At 41.2% G+C, this 23,162-nt stretch overlaps 2 protein-coding genes across 7 annotated transcripts in view; both read left to right on the forward strand.

Moving 5' to 3' along the window:
• Window positions 1-140: 140 nt before the first annotated feature.
• ulk1a (unc-51 like autophagy activating kinase 1a) lies at window positions 141-13,388 on the forward strand. 2 transcript variants are annotated; one of them, XM_038704081.1, is made up of 27 exons: window positions 141-685; window positions 787-879; window positions 957-998; window positions 2,072-2,104; window positions 2,200-2,236; window positions 3,618-3,791; window positions 3,915-3,988; window positions 4,082-4,183; window positions 5,102-5,160; window positions 6,628-6,710; window positions 6,801-6,851; window positions 6,958-7,046; window positions 7,223-7,379; window positions 7,466-7,526; window positions 7,991-8,080; window positions 8,282-8,407; window positions 8,511-8,638; window positions 8,970-9,070; window positions 9,312-9,433; window positions 9,693-9,808; window positions 10,066-10,191; window positions 10,870-11,024; window positions 11,140-11,312; window positions 11,419-11,537; window positions 11,761-11,918; window positions 12,013-12,148; window positions 12,298-13,388. In XM_038704081.1, exons 1-27 carry the CDS (start codon window positions 596-598, stop codon window positions 12,339-12,341), a joined length of 2,739 nt encoding a protein of 912 aa, XP_038560009.1. In that variant the 5' UTR covers window positions 141-595; the 3' UTR covers window positions 12,342-13,388. The 2 variants fall into 2 exon arrangements, with proteins under 2 accessions (XP_038560009.1, XP_038560008.1); XM_038704080.1 differs by having other exon boundaries at window positions 142-685; window positions 11,137-11,312.
• Window positions 13,389-13,663: 275 nt separating this feature from the next.
• Window positions 13,664-23,162, forward strand: part of ep400 (E1A binding protein p400) — a 39,910-nt gene continuing 30,411 nt past the window's right edge. For 4 of the 5 annotated variants that reach the window (XM_038704074.1, XM_038704077.1, XM_038704075.1 and 1 more), the window contains exons 1-12: window positions 13,664-13,835; window positions 15,137-16,491; window positions 16,607-16,714; window positions 16,816-16,900; window positions 18,922-19,316; window positions 19,420-19,719; window positions 19,984-20,169; window positions 21,290-21,430; window positions 21,536-21,614; window positions 21,796-21,833; window positions 21,918-21,975; window positions 22,122-22,211. In XM_038704074.1, the coding sequence (XP_038560002.1) occupies window positions 15,172-16,491; window positions 16,607-16,714; window positions 16,816-16,900; window positions 18,922-19,316; window positions 19,420-19,719; window positions 19,984-20,169; window positions 21,290-21,430; window positions 21,536-21,614; window positions 21,796-21,833; window positions 21,918-21,975; window positions 22,122-22,211 (2,800 nt within the window). In that variant the 5' untranslated portion in view covers window positions 13,664-13,835; window positions 15,137-15,171. The remainder of the gene's footprint in view (window positions 13,836-15,136; window positions 16,492-16,606; window positions 16,715-16,815; window positions 16,901-18,921; window positions 19,317-19,419; window positions 19,720-19,983; window positions 20,170-21,289; window positions 21,431-21,535; window positions 21,615-21,795; window positions 21,834-21,917; window positions 21,976-22,121; window positions 22,212-23,162) is intronic. The other variant, XM_038704079.1, reaches the window with a different exon arrangement.

Below are 23,162 nucleotides of genomic sequence, written 5' to 3' on the forward strand. Positions count from 1 at the left end.
GAAATAAAAACACCTACCACCATAAGACTACTTTAGGAAAATGACTTTGATACAGCATTTAAAAATAACTCTTACTCAAATCAAGACATTGAATTACGAGTTTCCGAGCTGTCCCTAAAGGCGTCATCATCAAGCAGCTGCTTGTTTGCGCATGCTCGCCGTGGGATATGAATAACTCGAGCTTATGGGCAGAAAGGTGAGGAAGACAATAATATCTGAGCTCAGTGTCTGAAAACAAACAGCGATTAACAACACTAACGTGAGCTTTTACCTTCAGCCGGTTCTAGGAGAGTTACAGGGACTAATTTGAGTCGTTAAATAAAGACAGCGGGTCGCTAACAGTTTGTTTACATAGCCTACAGTGGTTTATTCCTACGCACGTTGTTTTAACTTTTTGTTTTGACAGAAACTTCGCAATGTTGTCAGCGATTATAAAGCTTGTCACGTGTGAAAACAGTATTTTTCTTCAGTGAAATGGGATATACCGGCACGAGGGAAGTGTCGTTGGACTGTACGTCTGTTTCAGTTGGAAAATCAGCCTCTTGAACGTGCTCGGATACTTTTAACGCGTTTATTTATTTATTTGTTATCATTAATGGAGTCTGTTGGGAGGTTTGAGTTCAACAGGAAAGACTTGATTGGTCACGGTGCCTTTGCAGTTGTGTTCAAAGGCAGACACAAAGAGGTAGGTTTTATATGAGAGATAATTGTGTATGTCATTGTTGATAAAAGTATGGCTGGTGTATTTATATCCTGCTTCTTCTTCTGTTTTTTTTAACTTTAAAGAAGCGTGAGTGGGAAGTTGCTGTGAAGTGTATCAACAAGAAAAACTTGGCCAAATCACACTCTCTGCTTGGCAAAGAAATAAAAATACTGAAGGTAACACTTTCACTTTTGCCATAAATTCTGCGTTTCTGGACCTTTTTAACTGAACATGTTTTTCCAACCTCTTCTAGGAACTCAAACATGAGAATATTGTCAGACTACTTGACTATAAGGTAAAGATGGTTTACCCCCTCTTGTCACACGCATGCACTGCTAGTGTAGACTTTGCTGCCACATGCTGCAAATGTTGACACAACAGTGAACACCATTTGCTCATTTCGCTAGCAACCTCAGTGATCTGAAGTGGAGCTGTAGTTTATGTTTTTCACAGAGGTCCTTCCTTTTCTTTGAACCCTTATTTCTTTGATTCCTCTGTATGTCATCGACTAAATAAATATCCTTAAACTTTTAAACAGGTCACACATACAGTAGCACAGCACATGAACCATTTCCTTGGTTATAAGTTTGCGTGAGTGTGTGTGTGTGCGTTCTTGCCTCTCCTCCCCTTACTGACACCTGCCAGACGGGTGAGCTGATCTCTCACTATTTCTAACAGATGGCAGGGTGCAGCAGGTTAAACAATGGCTTATAAAACACACAGTCTGAGTAGTGTCTCACAGCAGGCACACACCAGCACACAAGGCTAATGACTTTAGATGATACACTCACTGGGTGAGGCTGCATGAGTCTTTTGTAGACAGCAATGTGTGAATTTACCCGGCATAGATTTAACTTGGTGACGTCAAAGACAAACGCAACTTGCTCCCCCACTCATTACCTCCCAGTGAAGTCAGGTGGGACTGACACTCTAAACTTCTCACCCTTTTACCCCAGCCTGTGTCACCTCCGCTCTGGGACCTTTTCACTGGCAATGAAGCAGGGTACCGAATTTGGGAGGGGTCCTGGTTGATTCAGTGCGCCCAGTGCTAGACAGGGACCATGACGGGGTTAAAGTTTCAGGCCCCCGAGTTAGCTGTTGTCAGGTGGCCCAGAATTTCAAGAAGCTCAGCTAGTGACGGGCCAAAAAAAGAGTCCTGCTTAGTCTAAGAAATGAGCTGGTGTCATTTATAATGTAATAGTGCACAGCTGATAAGACACTGATAGATTAGATAGATTGTTGGTAGAAGTCACAATTTAACATTTCTCTATGTGAAATAAATGAATCCAGTAACTTTTAATCTGGTTCATACCATTACTGTATTTCAGTTACTATTCCATTGATCATTTTATCTGGTTTTATCAACAGGAAATGGGAGGATGTGTGTATCTTGTCATGGAGGTAGGTTGTTGGAGAAATGGGAATGCAAATCACATTCACTTACAAGGCCGCATTGTCAAAGCTTCTATCAAGACTTATCTCTCTCGTCTTTTCAGTACTGCAATGGAGGCGACCTAGCAGAGTATCTTCACTGTAAGTTTGCTACATCATGCAGGGCTTGCTATAGTTTACATACATACATTTCACCTGTTGTCAAAGCAAAAAAGTGGACATTCACATCTCCCTTCACTGTTACACTAGAGGATCACTTACTTTAGTAAGTTACTAGTAAACTCTGTAACTTGTAAACATGTTTTGACCAGCTTACTGTTCTGGCAGGTCCGTTGGGTGTTTAAGAGGCTTGGCTGAGCTTTTTCAGTGTTTTGAAGGAATAATAGGATTTTTAGGAAGCAGAGCAGACGGCCATAGAATTCAGGTTTATGGTTACGACAGGTCAGTAGGTAAATTATCACTAATACTCCCAAGTGCTTAACCCAGATATAATTAAACCCCTAGAATTAGCTTGTGGGAGTTTCCTCCACAAATTATGTAGAGATTGGTACAAAATGAGTGGGGAAAAAAACAACTCCCAGCTTTTATTTATTATGTCCTTGGCCTTCTGTGTACCTTGGGATTTCAACACCTTTAAATTCTCAGAATGATGAAAAACTTTTCTCACTAGACTGTCACGTTGAAAATCTCCCCCCCGCCTCAAGTTTCAAACCCTGTTTCAAAATATGATGACGCGGCTGAGGGCATGGAGTTGAGTTATCTCACTCTAAATTTACGTCCTTGTTGGTGTCGATGTGTCTATTTAAATGCTAGGCTGGAACGCTGGTCTGATTCTGCCGCCGTGCCAGCGTCTCTTATTTTGTAGCCCATTCTGCTTCTCTACCAAGGTGGCACAACCAGCCAGTCACACTTGGCAGAGTTCACCAAGCACTGATGTCACTCACTCATCCGGTGGAAAAATACTGCAGGTAGAAATACTAGATGTACTTTAGGGGTGGGACTTGATATTAATATCCAATTGAAGCCCCACCGTAAACAAAATTCTCTTCCACGAAGTATGACAGCAGTGACGCTGATGTGTTAACATCTTCACCTCACATCATGTGTTAAAAACAAACAAGGTAAATACAATTTGTAAATAAGATCAAGGGCTGCAACTAACAGTTAACTTCCCAGTTAAGAATTTGGTCCATAAAATGTCAGAAAATAGTGAAACATTCTCATTACAATTTCCCAAAGGCCAAGCTCATTATTTTTGTTTTGTCTGACCAACAATCCAAAATCTAAAAATATCTTGTTTGACACACATTCACATTTATTTGTAATTTGTCATTATTTGATATTTGTGTTTAGAAAGTGACTTGAATAAGAGATCAATTGTCAAACTAGTTACGGTTAATATTCTGTTGATTGATTAATCAACTAATTGATCTGGATGCTAATAGGCTAATTTTAATCAAAGTTCTGCCATGCTAACGTCCTCCTGGATCATCTTGTTTATTTCGTTACTCTGACCCTTCAGCTAAAGGCACGTTAAGTGAGGACACCATCCGCGTATTCCTGCAGCAGATCGCTCAGGCGATGAAGGTCCTGCAGAGCAAAGGCATCCTTCACAGAGACCTCAAACCCCAGAACATCTTGCTCTGCCACCGAGAGGGGCGCAGGTCCAGCTCCACTAATACCTGCATTAAGATCGGTAATGACTTTACTCGGCAGAGTATTAGAAGATCTGAATGCACAGTATGTCTGTAAAAATGTGTTGGTATAAAGAAGATAGTGGAGTTGTTTTGTCCTTCACCATCTTTCTCTCACAATCTAGCTGACTTTGGGTTTGCACGTCATCTCCAGACAAACACTATGGCAGCCACACTGTGTGGCTCTCCCATGTACATGGTGAGTGTAAAGGCCTCTTACTCTGGTTTCCCGTTCCAAAAAGGTGTAATGTCACTGTGTCTCTAAGCTGTAATCTGTGTTTGCCTGAAACAGGCTCCTGAGGTCATCATGTCCCAGAACTACGATGCCAAGGCTGATCTGTGGAGCATAGGGACTATTGTGTACCAGTGTCTGACTGGAAAGGCGCCATTTCACGTGAGTTGCACTTCAAAGCACACACAGACACGCAGATACAAAAACATCACACTTTCTAGGTGTTAAGGTAAATGGATTTAGCAATTTGCAAACAAATGCTCACTAAGGTCCCTTACATTAAACATATATGAAACTGTTCTGCTTTAGCTCCTAGGAAGAAAGACGGGATGAGTCTGACAAAACATGAGTGTTTGACAATATAAAACTGAACATGAGGCATCCCTTTCGCGCAGAGAAACGACATGACCACCAAAGCAGCCCTTTAAAAACCACCTGCCTGCTTAGTGACACTCTCCCTTCTCTCCGGTGTTGGAGTAGTTGGAAAATGCTGGAACAGCTTGTTAGGCAAGAGCCTTGTTTACATATGGAGGGCATGTGGAAATGACTGCGAGCCACTTCCCTGGACCCGTAGTAAATATTGTTTCACAACGCTCAGTATTACTTTCTACTGTTCACGTGGCTGCTCAGATGAACCTCTTGAACTGTTTGCTCAGTTTTGTTCTATGTATACACACTTGCATGTTTTGTCTCCTCTTTGGTCCCTTCCTTGTCTAAAGTCCATTTTTAGCCCCATGTGTTAGCAGTTAAAGAAGAAATATTCCATTTGACCTTTTGTACCTGAGGTTATTCATCTTGCAGTTTCCATGAAAGTATTTTGGGAATAGGAGAGAGGCAGGTAGACTTTCATATCATCCAAGCAGGTTAGTGAGTTGAGATAAGTCCAAGGGTCAGTGTGAGGTCAGCTGCTGCTGCTGCTGATGATGATGATGATTATGATGATGTTTACTTTGCTGGCTAAGCTGGCATCTCCAAGCATTCCACTTATTATTTATGTTTGGATTATATGCACTGTGGTATAATGTTTTTTATATTTGTAATAATGTTAAAGTTTTCACTATCATTCATTCATGTGTACAGGCCAGCACACCACAGGAGCTCCGTCTGTTTTATGAAAGCAACAGGACCCTCTTACCCAGGTCAGTGCACCCCTGGATGACACCACGCAAAATACACACACACACACACACACACACACACACATAGGCTGACGGTGTAAACATGCATCACAGGGAGATCTGTCTCCTCTGCCCTCAGTTTGCTGATTGATGGGTGACTGTTAATCTGCCATGTGCTCACACTCACGTTTGCATGTATGTGAATGACTTTGACGAAGAATAATCCTAATGTGGAAGAAACAAGAGACACATTTGGGGGCTGATCATTCTAGACCTTTCTGGATAAGCCACTCTCACACAGTAGATTTTTGAAAATCTAACAAATGTTTGATAATCTAGTGTCCGGCCTACTCTGTGAAACTCAGTGTCTCTGCCTTGATATCACTTGACAAATGTAATTTTGAATGCTGAATCTCTCTTGTTCAGAACTTGGACTAGGGCTGGATGATATGGCCAAAAATGTTATCACGATAAAAAGTTTCATATCTTTCGATATTGATAATTATCACAATAAGTATCAAATTGTTATTTCCTTCGAGTTTAAAGGCTGATTTTTGCTCCTGAGTGAAAGTTGAAGAAACCTGATGGTTAATTGTGGTTTTAAACTCTTCTTAATGGTCAGAACATGACAAACACTTGAGTGGATCACTTCACAAATCTGAGGTAGAACATTCAAAACAATTATGATAAATTCTTTGTCAACAAATATGCATGAGTAAAATTAAGTAAAAGCTTTTTTCAGTCCTTTTTCTTCAACAAAATAAACATCTTAATAAAAAAAAGTCCAAATTTGTGTATGATTCAAGTCAATACAATCAAACATTTATTGAAAATGTATTGAAAAATATTATATTGCGATAATTATTGTTATTGTCCAGCCCTAACTTGGACCTGGAAGGTGTTCAAAAGGATTTATGGATTGTTTGCCCACTGGTGTACTTTGCCAGCCTGGGTATGTCTCTTGGCTATGGCTATGCTTATCTTTTCATAGAGATAAAGCCATGTGATAAGACAGACCCTGTTTGTGTGTGAGGACACATGGCTTGTTGTTTTCTAGTCATTCTATATATAACCTGCTCCGAGCTGCCAGCTAGTGGCCTGTGCGGCAGTCATTTTCCACATGACCCACATAGCTCCACACAGACATGCACACACATGCACACAGTCTGTACTGACTCCAAGTGTCATGATGCCCTGAAGTCTTTCACTGAAACCATAAATTAGATTAAAGATTCACCTATTTTATAGCTCACTCTGAGCTTATGAAACATAAGTGACTTAAATATAATTTATTAACACCATATGTTGGCAACAAAATGCTGAGATTAAAATGGTTTTCCCTTCTTCCTGGATTGTATTTTATATCCAAAATTAGTGAGGTGAGCCAGTAATCTGACTTAAATCATGGTTCCTCTCATACATCTTGTATAGGATTGTTCAACAGCAATTATTTTTCAATGATTTTTGGAAACTTTTGTATTTTCTCAGCATCCCAAAGGAGACTTCTAGTAATCTAAGACACCTACTGTTTGGGCTGCTGCAGAGAAACCATAAAGAACGGATCAGCTTTGGTGAGCCTCTGCCAATTAACATTCAGAACCTCATTTCATATTTACATATTTTTAAAAGCTTCTCTTACATATAAATCTTTACATTTACAGATGAGTTTTTCCACCATCCCTTCTTGGAGACAAGCTTGTCCACAAAGAAATGTATGTATCTTGCTTGCAGCTTAGAATCAATAAAGGTGCTGTAGCTGGAGTCCAAACACAACAGTCCTAACACAAGCACATTTATGTTGTTTTGTTTTTTTGACAGGCTCTCCAGTGCCAGTGCTTTCCTACCCCATTTCAGGCTCAGGCAGTTCCTCTAGCAGCTCCTCCACATCCCATCTGGCCTCCCCTCAAGTATGTACACCCTTCTTTTGTCAATGTTTAAAAAAAAATGTAAAAGATGGCGAGCTAGAGAGGTAAAAGATGTGAATTTTAAATTTAAAAAAAATGAATACAGAACACTCCTATTGTATTTTCCCTTGTAATTTATTGTTTTATTTTATATTGTACTTTATTTTACGCTTTCTTAGCATTCCGATGGAGAGATGCAACGTCTTCAGCCCAAAGCACGGTATTCCCCTACACAGGACACCCCCGTCTTCCTGCTGAAAGAAATAGCCAATCATGACAGTAAAAACACCTCATCTTACACAGAAGACTACGTCATGGTGCCTGCCCAGTTTCCCAGTAAGACATCAAAGCCTCACGCTGTAGATATCTTTTATCCACATCAGCACAAGGAATCTGAATATTTATATTTTACTGCTTTGTAGGTGAATACACATGTGAGGTGGAAGTTGGGTCACCCATTGAGAGCTGCCTGATATACAGTGGGTGAGTAGTCACTCCTTGGGATGCACAATATCATGTCCGTTAATCAGTATCAGGTAATCATTGTTGAGAATATGTGAAATTTTGTCTGACACATATCACACTGATTTACTATGTGGTGTCCACACATTTTAAACATGTCTGTTTAAATGCGGTTAGCACAAAATACTACGACTGTGGCTCAGGAGGTAGAGCATGTTGCCTATTAATCGAAAGATCGGCGGTTCAATCCACATAAATTCACAACTCAAATTCTTGCTATAAACTTGGGTATAAGAGACAGATATCTGCTTTTTGATACGTACAAAAACACAGTGACAGTCACCATCTTACAGGGAACCTACGTATAGGGAAGCTACAGTTCTGCTGTAGAAAGACCGCAGAACTGACTTGTCTGAAGATGCAAAATTAATGTTAGTAAATGTTATTACTTTGTCTAGACAGCACTGACAAATGTCTTTCTTTAGGACTTCACTACAGGCTGAGAGAGGTGCCGTAGTTGCAGCAAAGACACCTCCACCACCTCCCCTGCTACACTCCCCCTCCAAGCTTGTCAGGTAAGAGAAAGCCAGAAGAGTTTAGATTGTGGTGGTTTGAAGATCACTGTTCTGAAATAGATGATTAGGTTGAGCAGTGTGAGAAATTACGGTTTTAGAAATGTACATTAACTTTTTATAAATTGCACTGCTATATTTTTTTTGGTTGAAAATCACTCTTAACTGTGTCTAATTCCTTTGCTTCCTCTCTCATCCATGCAGCAAGCCTGTTGAACTCGTTGGCTGTAAGTGCAGCCAATCTGGTCCCATTCCTGTCCCAACTCAGATCCAAAACTACCAGCGCATCAAACAGAACCTGCAACCTGTTGGCTTGCATAGCCCCACCAGGCATGTACAGCCGCTCAGCTGTCTCATCTCTGCAACCACCTCAGGGTCTTGTTATGACCCCATTCTCTTCTGCCTTTGTCTGACAATGTTTTGTGTCATTCAGGATCACACTCTGCTGTGCTGGCAGTACCCCACAATGTAAAGGCTGTAGATCTCCAGGTCCAGGATTTGCCATTAATTCCCCAAGGCTGGAAACTGGAGGAGCCCAACCACAGCAGTGCTCCCCTCTAGGTTGGCATCTCAATCTGCTTTTGTTTTACTTATCTAGGGAGTGTTTGCCAGGCAGAGCTCTTTTGTTGCATCTTTCATCGTCACACACCTACAGTTTATCACACTACATGGGAATTTGTCAGTGCAGTGTCGCTAGCTGTTGGCCACCAGGGCCATTTGGGCGTTTAGCAAAAATCCTGCCATCTGAAATATGTCATGTTCAGTACATTCACATAGTTGTTTTGTTATTTTATTTTCCCACTTTCGCTCTGTCTGAGTCATCTACTTTTATGCAGACTTACTAAGCAGATCTCTGCTAATGGTTTAATCTTTATCAAACTCTGTACTCCAGTGGGAATGACCCCAAAGACCTCTGAACAGACTCTCCCGCTCAGCACAAGAACTGGACTGCTCCTCGGCTCCCCTGACATGCAGGACACATCCCGCCCCAAGGTCAGCTTCTAGAGCTTCCATATATTACAGAAACAGGACATCCAAAAATAAATGTAAACACCATCATATGAGTCAGTCATGTTTGTGTCACAATGCTGCTCAGCAGCTTACCTACTGTGTGAGCTGCTGAGAGGTAAAAAAAAATAATCTGTGTTCTGAAACCAGACATTACCTAACTGAACAAGATACATGTTAACAATTAAATTAGGTTTCTGAACTTTCATATCCTTTTCAACAACAGGTTCAATCAAGAATGCCAAACCGAATCAGGACAGTCCCAGACCTTCAGTCCTACGACCCATCACCTGCATCCCAGACCCACCTCAGGAGGAAATCAGCCAATAAAAAGGGCCATTTTAAAAGGTCACAAGAGCGTAATATTAATATATTATTGTTAATATAACACATATTGTTATATGATAATAGAATAATATCCTCCAAAATCATATTACAATAGAGTGAAACTTGAATTTGTTTTTATGTCAATAATCCGCACCTAATTGGGGCATTAAGATGAAAACCTGCTATCTGGCACCTAGAGATTTCACACAATATAAAAGATCTGCCATCTGATCAATTATTAAATGCTCTTGTGGTGTCTGTGGCTGTATTGAATGTCCAGGTCACTGAGCACAGGCAGGTTGTCTGACATACTACTGAAAGCAGCCTTTGGAGCGCAACTTTTGGAAGGAGGAAGTGACGAGAGCCTCAACTCTGAGAAAAGCATGGATATAACAGGTACACGTACTTGTAGTAGAATTAAAACCTTTATGTAATAATGGCATCAACGTCTATTGTGAAATAAACACACACATCAATGTGGAGGCAAGGTGAAGTATTACTGTATGTTTGTAACATGCAGAGGTGACAAGGCACCTATTTTTAGGTATCCACTGCCCTCCTCCTGTTATTTACTGGCCTGCAGTTCAGCTGGACCACATTTTCGAAACACATCTTAGCCATTTGAATTGAACTCTTCTTATTTGTTCCTACAGCTCCACCTACTGGTTGTCATAGAGGCTTTCAGTGCTCAGACAGCCCACCTCCTGTTGTCTTCACAATGGGTTCTCCGTCCAAAGGAAACACTCCTCCTGACACCATGGCATCAAGGGTGTTCTCAGGTAAGTGTTCTAACCACATTGAATATTGCTATATTTATTTTAGCTTGTGTTGCAGGATGTTTTCAGAAGTCCATAAGTAAGTACATTTAAAAGCGATCCAGTGAGGCTATATTTTAATTATGGACTGCTTTCTCCACTTTAGTGTTCATGTAGACCACTTTTAGTTTACCGCAAATTAGGTTAGATGTAATTCTCCAATTAAAAAAAAAATCTAAAGCAGAGGATCGCCGGTAGCTCACTGGGTTGAGTGTGTACCATGTATCAAGGCTTATCCCTTACTGCAGCAGCCTGGGTTTGACTCTGACCCAGGGCCCTTTTGCTGAATGTAATCCCCTGTCTCTCCCTGGCCTTTCCTGTCTCTCTCTACTGTGTGACAAATTATTAAATAAAAGAAATCTCTAATACGGAGAGCCCTTGTTAAACTTAAAATTGTGAGATAAACCATTTGAACATTGGGCAAGTAAAAAAACAAACCATGATTCTTCACATTAGTCTGGTGACCTATGTCATGACATGGTGGCACTTGTTTAAGGTGCATGTGTTTTAATCAAAATGATAATAAAACAACACATAATAAGAGCCACGTGATTATTGTTAACCTAAATTGTTACTCTCATGCTCTCTTCATTACTCGTGTCTCATCTGCTCAGTGTTAAACAGTATTTGTCTTAAATGCAGGCTCCCCGAGTTACATAAATTCAGCCTGGCTACTTAACAGTCGCCTTCTCCATGGAGGAAGCCGTAGAAACAGTGAGACTGAAGCCATGGACGCTACTCCACACAGCAGTCTGGTCTTTCACCCACCAGAGCTCCCTGAAGATACACTCATGGAGGTACAGACAAATACTATGATGATATTGTGAGGTGAATTCTCCAGGTTGTTTTGAATTTACTGACGCAATGTACAGTTGTAGACTCCAGTTTCAGTATCTGTTCTTTTCACAGCAGGCTCATACAGATGCACTCAGTGACCTGCGTTTCACCTTGGCTTTTACCCACTGTGTTATGGAATTGGCTTCATCTAAGGACCCAGGGCTGGATACCATTAGCAGTCCTGATGTGTCCTTTCTAGAGCAGAGCTTGGTGACAGATCAGATCAGCCTTCTGAGTAAAGAATGGAGGTGAGAGGCATGAAGCTTTCTCTCATTGTTTTCAACATGTACATTAGCTCCCTTCCTTCATAGATCTTTGTGGGAATGACTTCTGTTTCTTATGTGTATATTTCAGCTATGCAGAGCAGTTAGTGTTGTATATGAAGGCTGAAGAGTTTCTGTCATCAGCACTGCACACTGCTAAAGAGAATATCAAACAAGGCCGACTCCTTCCCTCTGCTACAGTCAAACAAGGTGATTTCTGGTTTTGAGTATCAAGCACTCATCTTTTGTAGACTTGAAAAGGTGTCAGATAAATCTGTACAGTTTGTATTTGTTCAGGAAGAACAAGAGCTTTTGGGTGTTATAGTCTCAGAAATTGTGCTGTGGTAGTCTAACATGTTGAAGCATGATGATAAGGGTCAGTTTATATGTACTATAATAATTAAATGTATTTCTATACATTTTCTCTGTGCAGTGATCAGGAAGCTGAATGAATTGTACAAGAACTGTGTAGCGTACTGTCGCTCCCTCAACCATCGGCTGCAGACCTTCTTACTTGACAAACAGAAGCTTATGGACCGCTTCAATGGACTCACAGCAGAGAAGCTCATCTACAGCCACAGTGTGCACATGGTAAGCTCACCTCACAGCAGGGGATGTTGATATTATTATATTCTCCAGTGCATCTTTATCTTAGCCTTAACATGTGTGTTCCTAATGCATTCAGGTACAGTCTGCTGCTTTAGATGAGATGTTCCATTGTGGCACAGCATCAGGCCAGCGCTACCATAAAGCCCTTTTGCTTTTGGAGGGTCTGTCCCGAATCATCACAGAGCAAAAGGACATTGACAGCATAGATAAATGTATGTGACAGCACTATGACACACAAACGCCACAAGATGGTAGCTTAAAATGCCAGAGTTAGATCACATATGAATGAATTCCCTTGGTGATCTTGCCTAGATTTTATCCTGATCTAATCTGAAGTTTTCACTCTCTTTGTTGTTCTCAGGTAAGCAGTGTATTGAGCGACGCCTATCCGTTCTGCAGACTTGACAGTATTTGTGAGCTGTACAACTGCGTCCCATGAAATTGCATTCTCTTTCCTCATTCATCTGCCTCAATGTAGATGGATCCTCCTAGACTGTCAGTACAAACAAACATTTTGATCGGTCTTAAGGGAAATGACCACTGGAGCATCCGCTCCTATCCCACCGCCCAGTCTGTAATCTTTACATAAATGCACAGAAAAGACTGATAGTTGTGTTTTAGAGAAGTTCTTTGAAGACAGATTATGTTATGGTTGTTTGAATACTTTGATCACGTATTATTTTGTTACAGACTGAATTAGTGTGTTTTGTGTTTTGCACAAAAGAATAATCAGATTATATTATAACTGATTTTAAATGTGTTGTACTTGAAACAAGGGTAATTTAGTAGTTTCCTGAATTTGAAGTGTTGGTTATGTGTATAGTAGAAGTTCACTGGCCAACAGGAGTCCGAATATTTTGAATGAGATGACCAAATATTGCCAATGTGTAGTAAAAATGTGCCAGCTTTTTTGTACAGATTATCACAGCAGAGTAGTGGATTTAACGGTAATGAAAGTAATGTTTTGACCTCATACAGAATAATTGTCTTACAGTCATATAGACTTACATCAAAGAAAGCAATAAGTATTTTACATTTGAATGAGATTTTAGTTTTACACTGATCCAGCAATGTCCTTCTACAGGGTTATGTACTCAGTCATGAGGAACTTTAAGTGACATTAACTGCACGCTACATTGGTGATGTTTATCTGCTGTTTGTGTGTAACCTTATGTGTGCACATTAGTTTTTGTATTTTTCCGTTGTTTGGATTCATGTGAAAGATTGTACTAATTTTTGAAAGAATGTGTTCATGATTTTTGCCTGATAGTACAGGAGTTTAATACAATTGCATATTTAAAATTTTGTGAAAATGTGTAGTGTTACAGCAAAAGTTTGTTAGAATTTATCTAATTGTCTTTTCTACTTGTATTTTATGACTGCTTGTCAGATTTGCCAAAATGAGTTGTTACACACTGTGTGATGGAAAATAAATATTTATTGTTAAAACTATGGATTCTCTTTTAGTTTACATGCTTAATCAGTATGTAAGTCTGACTTTAACAAACAATTATTAACCGTTATACCTTCTCCTGATTTCCAAGATCAAAATAATGTATCTGATTTGTGCATTTATATGTTTATAAGCAATAACTACAAAAAAAATAGGCCCTTTGAAAAGTTTTGACTTAAATATTTCTCTTTTGCTAAAAATCTACAGCAGGTAAACAACACCGTCGATTCATGGTAATACTGCTTCCTGGAGACTGAACGACCTCCGGGTTACACAAAAGGTTGTGGCAGTCGCCATGTTGGTGAATGAAATTAGCTCCAAAACATTAAATAGCCGCTAGCAATATCGAGATTTTATTTTTTCGCGGAGTAACATTTGTTACAGCATGTGATTTACTGTAAATATGACTTAGGATTTATGAAACTACTACAGAAGGCGCATTCCCTGTAAGTAACCCCGCTGAGGTGATAACATTTATTTATTCATTAGCAGCTGGCCTGCTAGCAATAACAAGCTAACATCATTAGCATGTGCTAGCACGCGTCCCGTAGCAAGGGTACTTGTAATTGCTCAAATAGCACAGAAATCAGTATCGCATATGTTACAGTATAATATTTGTAATCTACGTTGCCTAAATTTATTACCCAACCCTACACCCACGCTTTATTATTTTGACAATTGCTACTAGCTAGCTAGCTAAGTTGCGCTAGCTAACGTTACGCATCGGAGCGAAAATGGAAATGGGACCTAACGTTAACGTCGTAACAAACAATGACAATTTAAGCCAGTACTCTGGAAATACTGCTGTGTGTAGGTAATTTTGGTTGTAATTATAATGTCGTTATTGTGTAAAAACGAGGAACTTCGTCTAACGTTACAACAAACTCGAGAATTTCTCAACGCTGTAATTTACTGTAACGTTAATATAGGCCTAAAGTAACGGTGCAAATCAGCATCACCTGTATCGGTAACGTTATATCGCCTTTGTTTAAGATGGTTGATTCACAGCGTAACGTTAGATGAGACTAGATCAACCCCATCATTTCCATTACAGGTCAATGTGTATCTGGCCATATAGCTGTAGATTATGTGGCGCTCACTGTGCAGGTGTGAAGATGATTGTAGCTAACGTTGTATTACGTTAAATATGTCCTGTTAACCTCTTACATTGGGGAAGGTGTGTGTTTCAGGCGTTGACAGCCCTTACCTGTGTTGCCATTAACACACCAGCTCTGTACCTAATAATCACATTGTGATTTGATCTGCCAGCTGTCTGTCATGAAGTGTACTACCCAGCAGCTGCCCTCTATGTTTCAGGATTACTTGGTATAAATGTATTTCGACATGTTGGTGTGTGTGTATGTGAATTTAAAATTGGGAATGTATAGGGTTTAAGAGAAAGAGTGGGAGATGTGGAGAAATTCCTCTGTCACAATGTATGTAATAAGATATTAAGATATATATAAAAATACATATTAGTTTTCTGTTAAATCAATTAAGAAATCATTTGTAGATAAAATAACCACAGGGGAATGTCTGTTTTAGGTGAATCCAGTAAATCATCATCAAAACAATCATCATTAATATCAGCACATTGATGTAAAATCATCTGAAAAAAATCCAGTATTTCCACAAAGCACCGCTGCTCATTAATTTGCAATGACCTAATACATCCAGAGATATTAAAGGGTCACGATCAGTAGTTAAAACTCACTTATTTTTGTGCTTTGCTGTGCCTTTCCCACAGATTATTGTGGTTAGACATAGTAACAGTGTCACGCAATGCACCATGGAAGTGGATCACAGAACATGCAACGACAGCTCCAGAGATCCAAGTCTGTCAGTGGATCTGAAGCAGAGGAGCAGCAGCAGCAGCCCACCATGGCAGTTACACAGCAGCAAGCTACAGTTAACCACCCTCAATCTCCTGTGACCACATTTTCCTCTGCTGCCAGCCCTTCAGCTCCCCAGTCGCCCAATTATCAGATAATCATGAGTCGGAGCCCTGTCACTGGCCAGAACATGAACATCACTTTACAAAATGTGGGACAGATGGTGGCTGGTAACCAGCAGATCACCCTAACCCCACTCCCCATCCAGAACCCAGCATCCCCTGGCTTCCAGCATACCACACCTCAGTGGAGGTTTGAGCACGCTCCATCCTCCTACATCCAAGTCACCTCGCCTGTACCCCAGCCCATGCAACCCCAAAGTCCCACCCAGCATAGCCCAGTACCTTTGCAAGGTGTGACAAGGCCAGGAGCACCTGCAACAGCACTGGGTGTGTGTGGACAGAGTCCAACACGATTTGTTGAAGCTGGTATGTTGGTGCGACAAATCAGTTTAGGAAATCCATCGGGAAGTGGCCACTTTGTTTACCAGGAGGGGACAGGACTGGCCCAGATTGCTCCTGCCACACCTACCCAGGTACAGCTGGCCTCTCCAGGAGCACCAGGCTCTGTGAGGGAACGCCGACTCTCTCAGCCTCACTCACAAACTGGAGGCACCATCCACCACCTTGCACCTCCAAGTCCAGTAGCCACCAGTACTGCTCTCCCCAATCTGGCCAGCCCTGGTCACATCACCACTTCCAACCTACCTCCACAGATCAGCAGTATAATTCAAGGACAGCTGGCACGCCCTATGATATTTGAGAAGTCGCAGCAGGGTGTGGTACCTGGAGTAGGAACCACAGCATCATTCAGTATACCCTCCTCCATTCCACCATCTAGCCCATCCCTCACCAGTCCACCCCAAGGGATGCCCAACAATCCTCTTGCACCCACCAGCATGGCTATGGGCACTATGAAGAAGCAAGTTCCCAAGAAGTTGGAGGAAATTGCTCCTTCTACTCCAGAGATTGCCCAGCTGAGAAAACAGTGCTTGGAGCACCACACCAAGAGGATGGAGAGCCTGAAAGAAGTGTTCAAAGAATACCTGATTGAGCTTTTCTTTCTGCAGCACCTCCAAGGGAACATGATGGACTACCTAGCTTTTAAGAAGAAGCCCTGTGTTCCCTTGTATACTTACTTGAGACAGAATGATTTGGACCTTGAAGATGAAGAGGAGGAAGAAGAACAGTCTGAGGTCATTAATGATGAGGTATTATATTGTCTGGCTCTTGGTGTAAGATCAAGTAGGACTTTACAATTAGATTACTGTACATTCATTTCATCCAATGCATATTGTTCCTCTTTCAAATTTGCGGCTTTTTCAGGTAAAGGTTGTTACTGGAAAGGATGGCCAAGCAGTGACACCGGTTGCCATAGCAACACAGCTTCCTCCCAATGTTTCTGCAGCGTTCTCTGTCCAGCAGCAGTTTCAGGTGATAGAGGCAACACTTGTTACAATGAAATTGTGAATTCTGTTGAGAATCTTTTGTAAGAGGAAATCCCCCACTAATTCTTTGAGAGGTTGTTTTTGCAGGGACACCAAGGGGCTGCTGCTGGGACCATGACAAACCCTGGAGACATGGATGCCTTCAAGAGGCAACAGGCTATGGTGCAAGCAGGTAGGACAAGGATCGTAGACTCCTGTCTCTCTTATGTTGCTTTGTTTCCTCCCCGTTTGCTTTGTTTTCTGTTTGTTTTCTTTTCTCCCTCTAATTGCTTCTGCTTTTAGATATTTGGCATCCTCTACTAGCGCTCTGTGTTGAAAACCCGAGGAAGGAGAGGTGACCTGTAAGGTCTTCAGAAGATCATTGCTCTGTGCCTAGTGCTTTTGTTTTGCGTTATGAGGGTATTGTGTGTTTTAAATCCCAGATCAGGCTAAGAGGTCCCGGATTGACGTTGGTCGCCATGGGCTGATTTTCCAGCATCCTGGTGTAGGTCCTTTAGGATCACCTGGCGTTCCACTCCAGCAGCTTATGCCAACTGCGCAAGGTAGGAGTGCTACTACCAGGCAGTTCTGTGTTCTGTTCGATGCTGCTGGACGTACCACCTTCCTCAAACTAAGGAGATTTAAAAAAGGGAATCACAACATTCATCTTCTACAAACAAACTTCAAGCAGCATCAACAAACAGATCTTCATCCCTCTGCTGGATTTCTCAGCAGTCCACAGGAAGTTCAGGCTTAGCTGTACCAGCACCAGCTCTCTCTGTCAGGATAAATGGGGAAGAAGACAATCCTGAACAAGTCTGAAGAAGAGTAGCCACTCAATGGGAAGATGCCATGTCTTATGATTTTCCTTTTTTGTTTTAACTAGTGATCACCCGTTGTTATCCATCTTATCTTTTTTGAAGTTTGTTCCTGTTAGTCATCTTTATTTGGACAGACCTTCCCGTGCTGATGGATTTTCATCTAATTTGGAGGTGGATCACAGAAAGTGGGAACCCTGTGGGAATAAATTCATTTCCAAGGGGTTTTGCTTGTTTTCCCATTTTATGAATCCACGTGTCATGCTTCTTTTTGGTTTCCCATTGTCATTCCTTCACAAGTCTTTCCCTGTTCGATTGTCCGTCCTTGCATCATCAACAGGGATTCAAAATCATCAATCTTAAATTCATACACATCTTCAAGAGTGTCTTTATTTATCTCATGTTCACATTTAGTTGATTTCCTTCCATGTTATTTCATGGCATTTTGTTCTGACTTGGCTTCTTTCCCTCAGTCTAAGTAGGAGGGGAATCATGTGGAGGAGTTGCGTTCGCGGGCACAGGTTTTTGCGATTGTGGTGGTGTGGGTGTGTCAGGGCCAGGTGTTGATGGCGTCTAGGCAAGGTGGTGTGACGTGCAGGGAGGTAAGGCAGGCGCTGCTTTAGTGTGCACAGCTCCGCTCAGGCCTGCTGTCTGCAAGACCCCATGTGTGTCCTTGTGCTCACCTCTGTGCTTTGTCGCTATGTGAGGCATCCAGATGCCTTGGTTACTGCTAGAATGACATCGCTTCATGCATGCCAAACATATGGTGTTTTTGTGCGTGTCCGCTCTATATTTTTATTTCCCCTTTCTTCTCCCTGTCTCTTTATTTTCAAAAGGTTTTTTTTTTTCATTTTCCTTTGTAACATTTGTATTTGTCCTCTCTAAAAACCTCTCTTATTGCATGTATAATTTTTGATGTTTTTAACCACATTCTCTCAACATTTGAAATACAATGTTTTGGTTTTGCATTAATCAAAGTAGTATTTTATTTGAGAGACATGTAGATTCTCACATTGATTTCATTTCTTCCGTAACCATTTTGCTGTATGACTTTCATTAGTTTCCGCTCTGATCATCAGGAAGTAGTACACTACTGTTGATTCATACAGTACATCTAGTTCATTAAGGCAAGGTTCTGAGGATCTCTAATAGCTGAAGCTCAAACAGTCATTTAGAATTTAAAAGTACTGTTTCATTATCTACTTATTAGCTTGAAAATATATAACTTGTTTAAAGGGGTCTCTCAAATATATTTTTTTATTCTAGCATGAGTACAAAAAGACATTTACAAAACACTTCACTTCAGCTGAATAGATTGGCAACTTGATTTTTACTGTCTTTTGTGTTGCTTTCTGTACTACTTGTTTGTCCTATAATTTGGTTACTATGTGTACAGGCGGGATGCCGCCTACTCCTCAAGCGGTCCAGATTGCAGGACAGAAGCAGAACCAGCAACAATACGACCCATCCAAAGGACCTCCAGTGCAGAATGCAGCGAGCTTACACACCCCTCCTCCCCAGCTGCCTGGCAGGTTGCCCCAAGGTGCCCTCTCTATGGCAGGCCTTTCCATGACTCTCTCTCAGCAGGCTCAGTTAGTGGAGAACACAGCTCAGCTCGGCGGTCAGCTCCAGGCACAGTTGAAGGTGCAGGCAGGTGGGCCTGTTCTGGCCACACAAAACCCCCACACACAACTCCAGGCCCAACTGCAGCAGCAGATGCAGCCAGGTCTTCATCTCCAGTTGCAGCCCCAGCAACCACAATCCCAGGCTATATTACAGTCAGGACAAGCGGTCAGTGCACCTGAAACAAAAAAAGTTTTCATGTATGCTTGTGACTAAATAGTGAGACTGCAAATTGTCATATTAAGAATATTATTTTCTCCCTTCTTCATAGACGGTGGCACTTGCTCGCCCTGGTACAGAGTCAAACCAGCCAGTTCAGAGGATTATGACCAACTCAATATCCATGACGTCCATGTCTCCTGCTCCTCTCTCAGTTCCCAATTCTGTTCCAACCCCTCATACAGCAAGTCCACTCCGGCCTCATGGCTCAAACATAAACCCAAGCACCCAGTCCAAATTGACTGGAACCAATGGCATATCCACGGTCAAAATTGGTGCCTTTGGACAAAGTGCGACCATGCAGTCCTCACAGGAGGGTTCTCAAGATAAGCAAGTTGAGCAGGCCAAACTGGTAAGTTCTGCTTATGATCTTGGCCTGAATGAACCGTGCCTTTTTAAATGCCTTAAATACATGTATCCAATGAATACTGTCTGTATTGTTTCTTGAAAGTAGCTTTTCCACTTCCTCATAGTCATTTATAATGGCTTTTGATAAATAAGAATAATCGACAGCGAGTGCTCAATAATTTCAATAATCTCTTTATTGGAGCATCTGAAACTAGAATGAAGATTGTTGATTTCTATTCTGATATCACATGCTGTTTCTATTTCCCAGGAGAGTCAAGTGCATCAACGCATCTCTGAGCTAAGGAAGGAGGGCCAGTGGTCAGCCAGTAGGCTCCCCAAGCTTGTAGAAGCCTCACGTCCAAAGTCTCACTGGGACTACCTCCTGGAGGAGATGCAGTGGATGGCAGCTGACTTTGCCCAGGAGAGAAGATGGAAAGAGGCTGCTGCTAAGAAGGTATGGCAGGAGGGCTCTACGCTAACCTTTTTCCAAAGGAGCACATGTGCTAAATGAAAAAATTGAAAAAAGCACAGCGAAAAATTAGTATAGTAAATATTGATTGGTGCTTGTGTAGTTTTTGAACCAGGGACAGATTCACGATACACCAGCAGCACCCACACAACACACACCACACCTGTAAACAAGGCTAATGAACAGTATTACGATAACTTTAGTAAAACAGATGTAACACACAGCCAGGGGAATGTGTTGCTCTCAGGAGGAGGCTAGAAGGAGCACATACTGACACACTGGCGTCCTGTGCAGTGGAAATCTGCATCTTTCACAACATGGAGGAGAAACTAGTTTAAATGAGTGTAATATTATAACATTATATAAAAAGTATAATTTTAATCTAATAGTATACTGTTAGTATGTTAATACATTAATTATTAGGGCTGGGCACGTTAACGCGTTACAATTTTTTTTCTATATTTTTCCACCCGCGATCCGTTATCACGGCAGGAGGTGAGCCGCTTGCTTGTTAATGAAGCAGCCTATCAAAGAAACTCAAACAGCCGAAACCAACATCTGCACTCTGTGTTCGATGTTGCTTTACGTTTACCTGGTCTGTGCTTGTAAAATATCCACCGCGACTTGTTACGTCATTTCAAGTTTTAACCGAGTGAAGTCTGTGTGAGTGAACACACGCACCGACCCCACTTCCAGTATAATATTAATTCCAGTTGGACAAAACAGCAGTACCATGTTTTTGAGTTGTTTTCAATTACATTGTCACTTAATTTGTTAATGCTAATATCTCATCAACAATCAGAACCATTCATGCAGAAGGAGTTCAACATTTGAAAGTTCACTGTAGCACGTCAAACTTTTTTATGTCCCGCCCCACCCAGGCTGTGACTTTACTCACAAGTTGTGTTCGGAAATCATTTTTCCGGTTGGCACGTATTGATTTTTAGGGGCATATGCAAGCAAAATGGTCGCACTGTAGAGCCCTGGGCAGAGAATAATTCACAGGGAGAAATGTGAAATTACACATTGCACAACAAACGGGGGACTCACTGCAGAAACTGATGTCTTTCTGAAAGGCAAACTGTCTCATGTGTCTCTGCTACAGCTTGTTCGCACGTGTGCTCGTTACCATCAAGAGCAGAAGAAAAGTGAAGAGAGGTCAAAGAAAGAAAGGGAAATTCATCTTCGTCACATTGCCAGCACAATTGCCAGAGAAGTGGAATTCTTCTGGTCAAACATTGAACAGGTTATATATTTATTTATTTGTTTTTTCTAATCATGAAACCTTGTCATGATTTATGAATGATAACAGTGTTTTTACCAGTCTGAATGAGTTGTTTTATTCTGTCAGGTTGTGGAAATCAAACTCCAGTTTGAAATTTATGAGAAGAGGCTTAAAGCACTCCGCTTACAAAAAGCCTCAGCCAAAGGTACGTCCCACTGAGCAGCTACAAAATATAAAACACAACATGTTTCTTCTATATCATGAGCTTTGACTTTCCCTTCAAGTGGATCTGGTTCCAAGCTCAACTGTGTAGATCTACCTCACCCGTAACTACTTTACTAATAACCAGATTGTTTTGTATTGAACTTTAATTACTTGTGTTACAGTACCTGGTCAGTCAACAGGAGTGAAAGCTGATAAAGAGGTAGGTGCTGCTTCAACACTCTTAATGAATTATGATGCAAATGCACCTATTGCATTCAATTCATTTAAAAAAAATATTTTATAGGAGGCGGCAACTTCAACCAAAAAAAGAAAATCAAGTTCGTCCTTGGTTGATGAAGACGGTATGTGTCAAACTATTGAGGTTCATGTGGCAAAAATACAATAACATGGATGTTCAGTTCACCATCTGTACAGTTTTTGTTGTACAGTTTCCTTTACTCTGCAAAATGATTACAGCTTTTCATTATATCACTGTCTTTTCTTGTAGTCCAAGATGAGGAAAGCACCATAGAGGAACAGGAGGCCATGGAGGGGGAAGCCGACCACAAATCAGAGTTGGTTGACCTTGCCAAAGATGGTACTTATTTATTTTACTTCTTTGTGTATGTGGAGAGGCAGGATTTTATTTATTTGGGGGGGGGGGTTAAATTTTTTAATAACCTTCCATTACGCTGTAATACATTATGCATTTGCCTAGAGTGACCTTATCTGAACTGAAAATTGCTATATACAGGTGCTTCTTAAAAAAATTTAATTTTGAATTTGAAACGTGGATAAGTTCAGCACCGGAACCAGATTGAAGCCTAGTTCACACTACACGATTTTTAGCCCAATTTGCTGCTCGGCGAGTCTGGCGATCGGGAGTGATTCAGCAGTTGATCGGCGGTCGCCAGTTGTTCTGTGTGAACTACTCAACAACGCATCAGAACGGCTTCAGGACACATTTCTGACATATCGCCGACGTCTGCCATCCAGCATGCCAAATATCTGGAGGAAATGGCCGACTCATCATCCACATCCAGCCAATGAGAGCAGGCAGTTGGCAGAGCAGGCAGCTACTTTTTCACCGCAAAACACTTTTTACTCACCTCCTGCTCTCTCTGTCTTTATAATTGTAATCTTTATAATAACAAACAGCTGTTTTGTGTGTAGGTTCGCGTGATTTCCCGTTTCACATTTCACGTGTGTTTTCTTGACAAAACGTGGTTTGGAGACAGGGTGACACAGTCACTGTCAGCTTTGGCTTTGGTGTGTGAAGCTTTGAATTGAATAAATTAATGAATGATGTTTGTGATGCCAATACATGACTGATTAGCTTTTTAATAAGGTGTCTGTCTTTATGATACAATGACAGTCAAAAGGAAAGTGGAAACAAGGGAGAGGGTTATGATAACTTGATTTGTGACTTTAGATAATAGAGACAACATTTTATTTGTCTTTATTTAAAAATAACACTTCCACAGTGCTTCAGGCGGTTTCTTTTTTGGAGATGATTTTACCTGCTTTAGAAAATAATTATTAGTGTAAT

The sequence above is a fragment of the Micropterus salmoides genome, unplaced genomic scaffold (assembly GCF_014851395.1).
Source record: "Micropterus salmoides isolate LMB-PRFRI ecotype aquatic unplaced genomic scaffold, ASM1485139v1 Ms_hic_scaffold_7, whole genome shotgun sequence".
Lineage (NCBI taxonomy): Eukaryota > Metazoa > Chordata > Actinopteri > Centrarchiformes > Centrarchidae > Micropterus > Micropterus salmoides.

What these genes read in the sequence shown, in the direction of transcription:
- ulk1a (XM_038704080.1), top strand. Translation starts at nt 596, where the DNA reads ATGGAGTCTGTTGGGAGGTTTGAGTTCAACAGGAAAGACTTGATTGGT. An exon ending in GGTGCCTGCCCAGTTTCCCA is followed by an intron (nt 7,380 to 7,465) that starts GTAAGACATCAA and finishes ACTGCTTTGTAG; the next exon opens with GTGAATACACATGTGAGGTG. An exon ending in ACAGCAGTGCTCCCCTCTAG is followed by an intron (nt 8,639 to 8,969) that starts GTTGGCATCTCA and finishes TCTGTACTCCAG; the next exon opens with TGGGAATGACCCCAAAGACC.